The following is a 14,557-nucleotide window of genomic DNA, read 5'->3' on the forward strand; positions in this document are numbered from 1 at the left end:
GTGTGTGACCTCTGTTTACAATCCACTGAGGTTAAGATGTCACAATAAATTCTAGCACAGCTATGCCAGCAGTCCCCCCACTATCCCATGTGCACATTAATCCCACTATGATTGGTGAAATGAAAGCCAGGTTTCCACATTCTTTCAACCTTAAGTCTTTGCTGGGGCTGCCAGGAGACCTAAGGTTTGCTGTTATGCCCTCTCACGCTACACCCAGACTGGCACTCACAGTGTGTTCATGTTGCGAATGGCCCGTCGTGACATAATGGCATCCGTCACTGCTTTTTTAAATTGCCTGCAAAGAAATTTAACAGTCACCACCAAAAAAGGAAAAGGTTTGCATTCCACAGACATAGCAAGACTGTATGGGAAGAGTCAGGAGATAGGCCTTGACATATAAAGAGTCCCTGATGAGACAAAGACAGGAAGGGGAGCAGCCTGGCAGAGAGGAGGATCTCTTATGACAGTATGGCAGGAAAAGAGAGAAAGGTCTCAAAGGGAAGGAGGCTGCCCGATAAGACAGCTAGGAGAGAGACCATGGGTGGGGAAGGATCCCCAATGAGAGTCAGATGGGAAGAAAAAAAGGACAGTGACTTCCCTGATGAGAGCTGGATGGAAAGGCATAGGGGTACAGCCCCTGATGAATCAGATACTGTCTTACCTCATGGTCAAGTACATGGGTCGAATGGCAAACAATGGAAAGGTGTGCACTTTAATCATGATGGTCATAAATGCCATGTAGAGTAGAACTTTAATAAAGCCTGAGGAAGAGAAAGAAAACCAGACAGATGAGATGTGCCCATTTCTTAGAGTAATACCTTCAGCAGACACCATGAGAACCCCTAAACCTCAGGACCACCTCTTACACATTACAAGGAGCTGCAACACGGCTTGCCTCAGTCCAATTTGACAAAAAAGTTCAAGAGGAATGTTCAAATCAACTTAAGGGGGCAGGGGGAGAGGGACTTCTCCCATTTTCCATTTACATCCCTGCTCTGGGGCAATGAGCAGGATAAAAACATGGAATGTTCAATTAATCCTTATAGTCAACTGGCTGGACACCTTCTGCAGGAGGGTCTTACCTGTGAAGAGCTCAGTGTATAACATGTACACTGCTTTGTTGTCCCAGGGATTCTCCCGTAACAGGTCCACAGAGTGCAGGATGTATTTGATGAAGACAGTGAGGACCATGGTCATGAGGATAGCATACTGTGGGAGAAGCAACAGAACGTTAGGGCTACAATCTTTCCTTCCTTAAGGGTGGGCCTCAAATTTACCCTTAAGTGTCATCGTGCTAATGATCCATGCCAAGCAATGCAATAAGGAACACTACTGAATGGCAGAAAAGCTACAGGGTAGGAATGAGGGGAACTGACAGAACTCTATGTAGGAGGGGAAGTGTGTCTCAGGGCCGTCTGCATTTCCAAATGGGTAAACAGAGGGATTCACAAAGAGAACCATATACAAATGAGCTGCTCGTTACTTCTATGACCCAGCTCATTTGCATGTGATATGTGGGAAGCCAGTTGGTGAGCTGAACATGCGCAGGTCAATCGCTATGTGTGGCTGCTCTGCACATGCTACAGACAGCTCTCATACAAGCAGACAAGCTGCGTGTATGAAAGCAGTAGATATAGCCTTTTTTTTGGATGGACAGACCTGTGTTGGGGCTCCCTGCCTCCCCACTGCTGGGAAAAAGTGGAAAAAGCTTAGAATATGCTGGCTGCTACTCTCGGCTCTAAGGACTCAGCATCAGGGCTTGGTTCCACCCTCAGTTGCTCCTGCTGCTTCCTTCTATTGGCCGGCTGACATCCTGGAATGCCCATCTCCCTGAAGACAGACTATTGGCTGGCTGCTGTCCCAACTCCTCCCTGCAGGGCTTCCTTGATGACATCACTAGAGCTGTGAGCTGATTGGATCCAAATCTTCTGGTATCCCCCTCTAGTAGTCTAGTAGTGAGTGGGTGGGACATCTTAGACTGACACTGTCCAATTGGTTTAGCCCCTCTGTTGCGCTTCTAGCATGGGGGATGCTGTTTCCCAAAAGAGGCTGTTTGACCCTGGTCTTCCTTGCATTTTTGGTACATCATTACTTTTATGCTTTACATTTATTGCGCCCCCCCCCCCCCCCCCCCCATTTCTTGCCAGTAAAATGTCATTTAAGAAAAGCTTTCATACACGCAAAGAAGCTGTGTGTAAGCCGCTGTACTTTTTTTTGTGCTCCATCTTCCCTGCCCATTTCTCCCCTTCTCCTACTTGCAATGAAGAACCAGCAGGTCCAGACCTCCTGTTAAAATTTCCATGGTAAAAAGGTAGGGACTGCTTTTGTGCATGGGGTCGGAAACAGCAGTGCATCGCCTTGCATGCACACTGTAGTAGTAATTAGCTCATTATAATAGCTTTGCATTCTGTTACCTGCTACCTGACAGGAAAATGGCTCGGAGAACCCTTCTGTGCATGTCCCGGTTTACTACTTGCCCACTAAACTGGCTAGAACTAGTTTAAAAACCACATTGCTGGCTCTTTACGTTTAGTGCATCTGGCTCTCTGTTCTGTAACAGCAGACAAGGTGCTGCATAGTGAAAAGGTGGGCACTGGCATAGTTGTGAATGTGTGTGCGCGCATAAGTTGGGGAATACAGGTCTCCTTAAGAGTTATTGCGGGGTAAGACCTGAAGTGTTGTGTGGATATTCATACTAGTACAAAAAAAAAAAAAAAATTAAGGCACCCTTGAAAGAAAAAAAACAAAAACACACAGGCAGTGTCAACAAGCTCTTACCTCAAAGCGAAAGACCAACTGCATGCTCTTACCTCAAAGCCAAAGACCAGCTGCACAGATGCTCCCCGAATGAGAATGCTGTGGTAGGCATGACTAACAAAGAGAAAGTCCAGGATCTCCAACAACAGCATCAGTGCTAGAGGACCGAAAGAACATCTGAGATCAGGGAATGACAGGAGCTTCTTACCACCCCCATCCCTCCTATTCCCTTTTGGCTTTCCAGATGGATTCCAGAGCTACTAGTCAGCAATAAACATACTAGATCGAACTTCTGATTTTATTTTGATAGTATGTGAAAAAAAAAACAATTAAAACAGTCTTCTATTAAAGTAGGCACTTGTAGCTTAACGAAATCAGAGCCCAATGCTGAAAAAAAAAAAAAAAAAAAGTCTAAACTGAAGGGCACCCAGGGACTGCAATGAAAGGGCTGCTAAGCAGCCCTTTCTCCTCTAGTCACTCTACTCTGATTCTTCCCTTCATTCAAACTCCATTTTCTCAGACTAAGAAAAAAAACTTGCCCGTCATAAGTAGCTAATCAAGCAGAACAGTTAGCTGATTTGCATAGCAGGGCCAAATGTTTAGCTTTCCTGGACAGGTGCAGCTGGGGAAGGCAGGGTAGATGAGACATATGGGGGAAGGCTAGATGAAAGAGGACAGATGCAATCAAGAATGATCCAGTGAGGGCTACATTTCTTACAAACAGATTTACAGGTATCAAAGGGGAGAATCCTAGGAAGAGAGGGGACCCAACAGAGCAACTCAATATGGGGTGCTGTACTGTAACAGCCCAGGACACTGCTGCACCCTGTGTGTCCTTCCTACCACCAATACAGGGGAACTGAACAGCAATTATATTTTCATAACAAGTGGAAAATAAAAGTTTTCAGTCCATTCCATAGACGCTAATGTACGTCTTAAAACGTATCTCCCACTTCACCCCCCCCCCCCCCCCAATCAACCATCATGAGCCATACTACGATCCCACACGCTATTCAATACTTACAAGTAATACGAAAGTGAAAGAGGACAGAAATGTTAGGGCTTCTTTCCATCTAAAAAAAAAAAAAAAAAAAAAAAAAAAAAAAAAAAAGCTTAATATAAATCTCACCCATGTTCCATTATTTGAACAATACTAGTCTCCTCTTTTGTGGCCCTTATTTAAGCCTGGCACCATTTTTCAATAACTGCCGCAGAGCTTTTTTCTTGGTCACTCAAAACAAAGGCAAAGTAAGAACACAGATGTCCCTGCTGTCATGATCTTTGGGACAAACCCCTTCAAGAGTGGAAGGGGAAGGGCCAGCCCCTAATGTAACAGAAAGTTCCTAAAGGAATACTTACAAAGTCAACACGATCCTCAGCCAACCAGTGAAAACACTTGAGGAAGAGGAGTAGGGTGAAGAGAGCTACAAAGCGAGGGCTGAAGTCATCTCTGAAGACTGTAAACGCGAGGCAGGTCTCTGTCACTGCATACCAGGAGCGCTCTAACAGATGCTGAAAGACATGCAGAGAAAAAAAAATATTTACTATCCAGCACCAAAATGACAAAACTCCACTTCCTTTCCTAAGCTTTTGAATAAAAAGCCTCACCTCCATTTCTGCTGCTCGTAGCTGACCAAAGAACACCTTGCCCATGAATTTACCCAGCATAAAAACCAGAACAAAGGCCTGGATGTACAGGACCTAGATGTGATAGGATGGAGAGAGAAAATAATGCTTTTAAGTCAGATCACCACAACTGCACGAGAACTAAGCATCCAAGTCATACTGAGTAAGCAGTTCACAATTAAATCAGCATGAACAAGCTGATCTCAAGCACAAAACAGTCCTAAGGAATGCAGGAGTATTCTTTGAAGGTTTACACTTGGTTCTGAGGAAGGCTATGTTTCACAGCCCTCAACTCTTGGCTGTAGGAATGAGACTGCATTGCCCAATCTGGTGTTAAGACTAAGGTTCCTGGTGGATGCATATAAAAGCAGTTAAGGGGCATTCAGTACTTACTGCCATGCTAGGACTGGACTTGGTCAGGTACACCACAGTTGGGTAAAATTGGTGCTTCAAGTAATAGGCATGGGCTACCACGGCAGCAGTCAGTGCCAGGCTGCCAGCCATCAATGCCGCAGTCCGAAACATCTTGGCTAGCCCGACCTCAGCACCCTGCAATATAAAATATGTGCATAAGATGTTGAAGACAGCACAAAATGCACTAATATTTATCACAAGCACCATAGGAATTCACAGTGCTAGAACAAATCATTCACACAAGTCCAAAGTCCCTGCCCATAAAGGGCTTAAGTACAGGAAGATTAAGCGAACATTCACAATTTGTAACTGCTTTTAAACCCAAGGATGTTTGACAGGAGACTGTCATGACAAAGCAGAAGCTGTAGCCGCCATCTTGATACACTCAAAGCAAAATACTGGTCCATGCCAAGCCACATACAAGCAGTAATTTCTAATCAGCGTTTGCTATTGTTTTGAGTGACTGAATAGGGCAGTAAGCTCTGTCTACTGGCTTCAGGCCAGATAATAGACCAAGCACGCTCCCGCCATCTCCTGCCAATTAAATCTCCTTGGTTACCTATAGCCACACAGAGGGCTTAAAGCTATGAAACAGGCCACTAGTTTGTTTAGGATTTTGAAGCTTAAACTTTCATTCTGGTATTTTTGCTGAAATTCCTATAAACACTATTCGCAAAACTGTCAAAAAGCAAAAAAAATAAAAATAAAAAAATAACTTACCCATAGCTGGTGCTCTGAAGACAGCAGGTTAATTATTCTCACATCTATGTGACGTCATTCAATGGAGCCCGGTGTGGACGCCAACTAGTGAGTAAAGTAGAATATTCTAGCAGCGTCCCACCACACATGCTCTGGTGCCTTCCTGCCTGATGCGTGAGCTCAGGTCCTCCAGTCAAGTGAAAAGCAAAAAGCAGATAGCCTATAACTAAATTCAACTACTAGGGTAGGTGGGATGATATGAGAATAACCAGCCTGCTGTCCTCCGAGAACACCACAACTCCAAAGAGGGAACCAGATCTGCCACAGCCAGTAGGGTGTGATCATGGTTCCCTGGTCTTGCCTGAGTTTCAGTAAAGTCTTCTCTAAGAGGTGTGGGAAGATATGCACACAGGAGTCCGTGTCCCCAATGAATCTGATGCTAGTCTGCCTTGTGACCTGAGCCTGGAGCAGAGCTGAGGGACCTTGTTCAGATGAGTGGCAAAAAGATCCACCAAGGGAGTGCCCCACTCTTGGAAGATCTTCTGGGCTACACCCATGAAGCAAACGTACTGCCACAAGCAGTAGGAACCCGTACCCTGCTACCGTGTGACCTGAGCCTGGAGCAGAGCCGAGGGACCTTGTTCAGGTGAGTGGCAAAAGAGCCAACGAGGGAGAGCCCCACTCTTGGAAGATCTTCTGGGCTACACCCATGAAGCAGAACCCACTGCCACCTGACAAAGGATAGGAACCCATACCCCGCTGCTTGTTGACACAGATCACCAAAACCTGGCTGTCTGCTTGAATGAGAACAATGTGGTTCTGGAGTCTCATTCCAAATGGCCCAGAGCTTGAGATTGGTACGGAATGGAACCTCTGAGCTGACCACTGCCCCCCCCCCCCCCCCGAGTACGAAGCCTATCTACACGAGATCCCCAACCTATGTTTGATGCTTCGGTCATCAACATCTTCAGAGGCACTGAAATTTGGAATGGAAGTCCCAGGGTCAAATTGGACCTGTCAACCAGAGAAGGGTGTAAGCCAACTCTGGGAGGGGGGGGGGGGGGGAAGAGAGGGAAGAAAATGTAAAATGACATGCATTAGGTTCTCCATAGCCTGAGACCACTCGGAAACCAAGGTCCACTGGGCTGCTCTCACGAAGATGTGCCATGGGAGTGACATGCACTGTTGAGGCCACGTGGACCATTCTCAACATTTGCCGAGCTGAAACCTGCTAGCTGCTGCAGACCTGTGAAACAAGCGTTACCAAGGTATCTGCTCTCACTTGAGGAAGGAAGGTCTGATCCTGCACTGTATCAGGCAGGGCTCCTATGTATTCCAATTGGCAAACTGGATGTAGGTGGAACTTGGGGTAGTAAACAACAAACCCCAGTAGCTCCATCACCCAATAGTTAGGTGCATGGACTCCATGGCTCCTTCCTGAGATGTGCTCTTGACCAGACAATAGTCTAGGCAGGGAAACACTCTCCCAGTCTGCATAGGCCCGCAGGAAAGTTATCTTGTTGAAGACACAGATGGAGGATGCCAAGAGTGCAGGTAGTGTCTGTATGCTTCTTGAGGTCAGCGACTACTTCCACTTTCAAAACAAATTTGTCTAATTTCTCTTGAACCGCTGGTTCAAGGTCAGAGACATGCAGCTAGAAGAGTGTGTATCCTCAAACCCATGCCAGAGTCTGGATGCCACATCAAAAGTTATTATAGGCCCCTCTGGCCAGAAAACACCAACATTCCATCTGTTTGTTAGCCAGCTAGCACAGCTCTGTGGCCTGCTCTAAAAGGAGAGTCTGCCAGACTGTGTACTGCTCACTAAAGACTCATGTAGAGGTGGTAGAAATGGATGCATGTCAACTAGCATTGAGGCCTGAAAAGTCTCTCCCCCAAACAAATCCAAGGTTCTGGCCTCATCTTGAGACCAAGAACTCTCGGCCCACTTGAGAGTGAATTCAACCACCATGGAGTGGTAAGGCAGCTGTGCCCTCTTGTATCAGGGAGCTTTCTGAATACCATATTGTGTATCCACCTTCTTGGGTGCGATCTGCACTGTGAGGGGAGATTCCAAGTTCCTCAACAGTGCATCCTTAGGGTACAATGGAAAAGTGACCCCTTTCCTTAGGAGAAGACATAGCCCAGGACAGGACAGACATTTTTGTCTCCTCCTCCATCTCCAACTTAAATGGGATGGCCACAGTCATCTCCTTCACAAACCTAGTGGGAGCACCTCTGGTGGAGATTTGTCTCTTGAGAGGGAGAGGGATCAGATAGTATACCATATGAATGACTCCTCCTTCGAGAAGTAATGTGAATCCTCATGACTTCAGAGGCAGTTGAATGAATCTGCAACAACCTTGGCCTGGTGGAGAGAGGTCCATGCGCCGAAGAGCCCCAAGGTACAGCCCTACTCTCAGACTCCATGGAAGCTTCCTCCCCTGATGTTGAGTGGTAATGCCTCTCCAGATGTCGACACCCTATGAGGCACTGGCATAGAAGATCTGGGTACCAGCACCAATGGAGCCTCAGTTCTGCTGGTGGTGAAAGCACTCGATGCCTGAGAAGGAGGCCCTTGCAGTAACTGCACCAGTTCCTCTCAGAGCATGCTCTAACTGCTCAAAGGTGAGCATCAGCAAAGGCATGGGAGCAGAGAAAGAAGCAGTGCTGAACTGGTGGCGGGGAACGGGCTGCTCCAAGACTTGCAAATGGCACATTATTTAAGGAGGCAAATGGCACATTATCTAAGGAGGGGAGTGCTCCTCCTGGCACCAGCACATCTCAGGCATTGAAGAATCCAATGTCTTGGTGCTCCCAGCATTGTGTATCAAGGAAGACTGGTCTTATGCTTCTTGGGCTTCCCCCAATGCATAGAGCTTCAATTCCCCTGTGCTGACAAGAACGCTGCTGAACCCGTGTGTCCCCTTGGTGTTGGGTTCGATGCTGACCGGTCCCAGGGGCTATCAGCGCCCGGCGTCCACAGATGGAGACCCCCTCAATGCTGGTGCATTTCCAGTGGTGAAGTCTGAACAGCCATAGTGGTCAATGCCCCAACCTTCAAGGAGCCAAAAAGTGGCTCTCTGAGCCAGTCATGCTTGCAGAGTTTGCACCTGTATTTTTTTTTTTTTTAAACAGACCACAGAGGGGACACGATTTGGCCCAAGGCGCCAGATGCACCAATTATGCCGGTACCTCTTGAAGCTACTGGGGGGGTCTTCTGTCACATGAACTCACAAAGGGAAGCATTCAAATCAAGGTTGGGGCTGTGGCCTAAACCAGGAAGTCACCCCTGAAAATGAGAGTTGTCTTACCCGATAATTTTCTTTCGTTTAGTCACAGCAGATGAGACTTGTGGGTTGTATTCATCTACCAGCAGATGGCAATAGAGAGCAATGCACACTGTTTTATAGGACAGTATACACCCTGGCTATTCAGTATTTCTCATATCAAAGCAGAAGAATACAAAAGTACAACATACCTTCGCCCTCACAGAGACAGTGGTGAAAAACCATGAGTGACAAACACTGAAGCTGAAGTCAAATTGAACACCTAAAACGTAAAAACGAAAAATGCAGGAATATGGTCCAACTGAGAAAAGTAACCAAAAGAAAGTGTCCAAAGGGTGGGACCATGGATTCATCTGCTGCGACTAAAGGAAAGAAAAAAAAAATAGAGAATTTCTCGTACCTGAGCGTCAGCAGCGGATGAATCCAGACTTGTGGGATTGAACAAATGTCTATTTTTAGCTACAAGTTATAAAGTTTTACTTCAGGTATACTGCATTACTTCCCATTCCCCATCCCTTTTCCTATCAACCACATGAAGGAATTTCTGGATGGTCTCATGCTCTGATGGTGAAAATGTTGCTAAGGCAACTCAGATACCTGGTATATCCTGTTACAAAAGTGATTTACTGGAGAGAGGTGTGGTAAAGACCAATTGTAAGCTTCCAGCACATATGACAGTCCCAATTACAAGTCTCCAGCACATATGCAGCACCTTTGATTGGTCCAGGGTAGAGGAGAGGTGGATGCTCACCATAGCCTATAAAACCACGCTGCAGGCAAAGGAACTCTGAAAAACTAGGCATACTTGGAGTTTCAGATCTGTCCAATGGCCTATGTTTTTCCCCGAAGGGGTTTGCTTTCCTCTCCTTCGTAGAATCTAATTCTCTATATCTAAGAATCTCTCATTTATTCTCTCTCCCTGCTCTGTGTTCTGTGACCTTTGTATGAGGAACACTTTCCTTCTTTACATAGTCTAATTACTTATAATTACCAGTTACTGATGTTAGATTTCATAAGTTTGTTATAACTTGAAACTGATGTCTGATGGTGTGCTGGTGGGTAATTAAAAAGACAATTCTCTCTAATGCCTGTACAATTTTTTCTATAATATTTTATAAAATTTCATAAGTTTTAGCAAATAGCAAACCTAAATGTGCAGCCTAATACACAAAGCAGTCCTGAAGTTGGGTGGGAACATGTACGCCCTGCGGATAGCACTAACATCAAAAGATGCAGTCGACCCGCAGAGAACATATGCAAGGAAGTCTCTGCCGATGCCCAGAGACCTGCAAAAGGGAACAAGTGGGAGGGCATCCGTTCAGAAGAAACAAACCACTACCAAGCAGATTGATGGCACCCAAAGTAGAATACCCACTAGAAAACTGCAAATGCCATAGCCTCCTTGACCCAGCCAGAGAATGTTGCCTGGGGAGTCAGAATCCCTGCAGACTGGAGCAAAGCCCAACCATGATTGGGCTGACGGGAAAACGTTGCCCACGACCAACCAGAAGAGAATCCAGCAAGCAAGAGGGAACAAAGGGCAATGCGCAGCAACTACTGCCCAGTAAGCTGAGGAGCACCCCTTGCCCTAGAGTACATATGACCTCCAGAGCTGCAAGCCTGCAAGAACAAGGGGAAATTAGATACTTACCTTGGTAATTCTTTCCTTTAGTCACAGCAGATGAATCCATTAACTGATGGGTTGCATCCGCCTACCAGCAGGTGCAGATAGAGAACACTGAAAAACCATAGTGCCTCTTAGATGGCTAGCCCCAACTGCCTTCAGTATTTGAGATTTCCAAAGCAGAGTGCACCATAAAGGTATAACAAACTTTCCTCACAGCGAACAAATGCCCCAATAACAGGAGCAATAACCATACAAAGGAGAGATGAATTCAACCTCCTGTAGTAGAACATGTAGAAACTGAGAACTGGTATCCAACTTCTCCCAATGAGATCTATATCTGCATGAAAGATCTGACCAAAAAACAAGTCAGACAGGGAGGGATCATGGATTCATCTGCTGTGACTAAAGGAAAGAAAATTACCAAGGTACGAACCTAATTTTCCCTTCCTTGTCATCAGCAGCAGATGAATCCATTAACTGATGGGATGTACAAAAGCACTCCATACGTAGGGTGGGAACAGGCCACACCACAAGCAAGCACTTGTGCTCCAAAAATAGAGTCCTGCTTCGCTGCAACATCCAGCCTATAATGCCGGACAAATGAGAGCTGAGAAGCCCAAGTAGCCGCACTACAGATCTCAAAGAGTGAACCCGTTTCAGCCCACGAGGAGGAAATCGCTCTTGTGGAATGTGCCTTAAAACGCTTCAGGCAGAGACTGACCTGAAAGTAGATGTGCAGCAAAAATGACTTCCTTGAGCCAACGGGCTATAGTGGCCTTAGACGAGCCTCCATGCCGAGGACCTGACACCAAGAAAAAAAGGTGATCAGAAGTCCTGAAGTCATTTGACATCTGTAGATACTGCAACAGCGCCCTGCGGACATCCAGAAGATGTAACTGCCCAAAGGAGTCCGGGAACTCTTCCCTAGAAAAAGGGAGGAAGAAAAATGGGCTGGTGCAGGTGAAATGCTGAAACCACCTTAGGCAGGAAGGAAGGTACTGAACGTACTGTTACTCCGGACTCTGAGAACTGCAGAAAAGGGTCCCGACAGGACAGTGCCTGCAGCTCAGACATGCGTCTAGCCGATGTAATGGCCACCAAATAGACTGTCTTGAGTCACATCCTTCTCCGAAGCTCACATAAGTGGCTCGAAGGGCGAACACTGAAGAGACTTCAACACCATCCCCAGGTTCCAGGCCGGACAGGGCAACCGGATGGGAGGACGGAGCCTAAACACCCCTCTGAGAAATCGGGCAACAGCAGGATGGGCAGCAAGGGACAAAGTCAGCGACTTTCCCTCAATAGCATGATAATGCTGCCACTTGCACCCGCAGGGAATTATAAGCCAAGCATTTTTGTAAGCCTTCCTGCAAAAAGTCCAGCATTGTTGAGACTGTAGCCCGCGTGGGTGTGATCGCCTTTGAAACACCCCACGCCTCCAACTTGCGCCAGATCAGAGCATAAGCTGCAGAGATTGACTGCTTGCGGGCCTGTGAGAGTGGAGATGACCTTGTTAAAGTAGCCCTTGTCTCAATTGCGCCCTCTCAATAGCCAGGCCGTAAGAACAAATCGGCAGGGATCCTCCATCGACAGGTTCGGCACCAGGGGGCAAATGCACTGGAGCGTCCACCAACATCTGGTGGAGACCTGCATACCACTGAGGCCTTGGTCAATCTGGAGTGATGAGAATCACCAGACCTCAGTGCTGTCAAATCCGCAGTAGGACTAACCCTATCAAGGGCCAAGGAGGGAACACATACAGGAGCTCCAAGGGCCAGGGTTGAGCCAGAGCATCCAACCCCGCCGAGTGAGGATCTCTCCTACTGAAAAAGCGAGGTACTTTGGCGTTTGCACTTGATGCCATTAGATCCATTCTGGGAGTCCCCCATTTGGCACATCTGAAGAAAAACTTCTGCCAGTTCCCATTCCGCCGGGTCGATTTGATGCCTGCTGAGAAAATCGGCTTGCACGTTGCTCTGACCTGCTATGTGAGCTGCCGACAGAAGCTGCAGGTGTAGCTTGGCCCAGTGGCAAATCTGAGCAGCCTCTGCAGCCAGGGCCCTGCACTGAGTGCTGCCCTGACGATTTATGTATGCCACCGCTGTCGTATTGTCTGACAGAACCTGGACAGCAAGCCCCTTCAGAGTCTTTTGAAAGGCCATAAGAGCCTGGAATATCACTCTGTTCCAAGCGATTGATGGACCACCCCACTTCCACGGGTGTCCACAGACTGAGCATTGCTTCCCTAGCAATGCGCTCCCCAGCCAGGCACCAAGAAGGAAGCGCAAGAGGCATTCCTTGGCGCAGCATCCTATTGGAGAGCCACCACGCCAAACTGAGCCGTGCCGCAGGGAGCAACGTTAGTCTGCGTTGATATTCCTGGGACATCAGAGACCATTGTTGAAGCAGGGCAAACTGTAGAGGCCTCATATGCGCTCGCGCCCCCAAGGCACCACCTCCAAGGTGGCCATCATCAACCCCAGCAGCTGGACAAAGTCCCAAGCGGGTGAGGCATCCGCAGGAGCAGACAGACCTGAGTCTGAAGCTTGCACCGCCTTTGGATGGGGAGAAAGAAAAACCCTGATGCCGTGTCGAACCGGACCCCCAAATACTTGAGAGACTGAGGGGGTCAGGTGACTTTTGGGTATATTGACCACCCAGCCTAGTGCCTGCAGGACTGCCACCACTCTGGCTGTGGCAAGACTACTCTTGGTTGCCAAATCCACTCTGATGAGCCAGTCGAGATAAGGGTGAACTCTGATACCCTCTCGCCTGAGGCGGGCAGCTACGACCACCATTACCTTGGAGAAGGTACGGGGAGCTGTGGCTAGGCCGAAAGGCAAGGCCCGAAACTGGGTTTTCCCAACACTGCAAAGCGGAGGAACTGCTGGTGTGGGGGCCAGATAGGAATGTGCAAATATGCTTCTTTTAGGTCCAGAGACGCGAGAAAATCTCCTGGCTGAACCGCCACAATGACGGAGCGCAGGGTTTCCATGCGAAAATGTCGTACTCCGAGGGCCTCGTTGACTCTTTGTAAGTTGAGGATTGGTCTGAAAGACCCGCCTTTGAGGCACGACAAATTAATGGAATAGCAGTCACAGCCGCGTTTGGCAGGAGGCACCGGGATCACCACTCCGAGGTGCAGCAAGACTTCTCTACCGCTGCCCATTTTACGGCAGTGCCGCATTGGGACTCCAAACATCTCTCACCGGGGCACCAAATTCCAGTCGGTAACCTTCTCTGATCAGGTCCAGGACCCACTGATCCGCGGTAATCTTGGTCCACTCCTCTAGGAAGAGGGAAAGATGTCCTCCTATTGCAGGAATGGAGGAGTGGACTAGCGTCCCATCATTGTGGAGCATGCCCCAGAACTCCTGGCCTTGACCTGGCCCCTGCAGAACGTTTGACCGAGCGAAAGGAGTTCCTCTGCTGAAAATGGGTGGGTATGTTGAGAAAACCCAGTGGAGCACAGCGGGCGATACCTGTGCGCTTCACGGATGCGAGGTCTGGAAGAGGAGGGAAACAGAACCTTTGGAAGGCCTCGGCCTATCCTTGGGAAACCGCTGGAGTTCAGTCCCCCAGCTCTTTCACAATCTTCTCCAATTCCTCTCCAAACAGGAGGCCCTGAAAGGGTAGCCTCACCAGCCATTGCTTAGAGGCCATGTCAGCTGCCCAATGCCACAGCCAAAGAAGGCGGCAGGCAGAAACCGCCACAGACATCTGTTTAGCCGAAGCTCTGACCAGATCATAAAAGGCAGTCAGCCAAAAATGACAGGGCCGACCATTCGCGGGGCAACCTCAGAAAGGGTACCCGCACCATCGGCGGGCTGTTACACCGCTTGCTGTAGCCAGGAAAGACATGCCCGGGCTGCATAGGAACTACAAATAGATACCCTCAAGGCAAGGCCCGCAATTTCAAAAGACCGCTTTAGCATGGACTCCAGCCGCCAGTCCTGCATGTCTTTGAAAGCGACCCCTCCCTCTACTGGGAGGGTGGTCTTTTTTGTCACTGCCGTGACCAATGCATCCACTTTAGGCATTCCCAAAGGGGCCAAGTGCTCCTCATGCAGAGGGTAAAGCTGACCCATAGCCTTGGCCACCTTTTTATTTTTTTTAAGTATGTTTTAGTTTAACATATCAAATT

General features: G+C 47.9%; 1 protein-coding gene across 2 annotated transcripts in view; it reads right to left on the minus strand.

Moving 5' to 3' along the window:
* The window catches only part of SYVN1 (synoviolin 1), a 72,888-nt gene that overhangs the window by 32,368 nt on the left and 25,963 nt on the right, over window positions 1–14,557 (minus strand). For both annotated transcript variants that reach the window (XM_030218464.1, XM_030218463.1), the window contains exons 2-9: window positions 4,777–4,932; window positions 4,366–4,458; window positions 4,117–4,269; window positions 3,782–3,830; window positions 2,811–2,914; window positions 1,083–1,209; window positions 662–761; window positions 230–295 (exon numbers count right to left, since the gene is read on the minus strand). In XM_030218464.1, the coding sequence (XP_030074324.1) occupies window positions 230–295; window positions 662–761; window positions 1,083–1,209; window positions 2,811–2,914; window positions 3,782–3,830; window positions 4,117–4,269; window positions 4,366–4,458; window positions 4,777–4,908 (824 nt within the window). In that variant the 5' untranslated portion in view covers window positions 4,909–4,932. The remainder of the gene's footprint in view (window positions 1–229; window positions 296–661; window positions 762–1,082; window positions 1,210–2,810; window positions 2,915–3,781; window positions 3,831–4,116; window positions 4,270–4,365; window positions 4,459–4,776; window positions 4,933–14,557) is intronic.

Source organism: Microcaecilia unicolor, chromosome 11 (assembly GCF_901765095.1).
Source record: "Microcaecilia unicolor chromosome 11, aMicUni1.1, whole genome shotgun sequence".
NCBI classification, from domain to species: domain Eukaryota; kingdom Metazoa; phylum Chordata; class Amphibia; order Gymnophiona; family Siphonopidae; genus Microcaecilia; species Microcaecilia unicolor.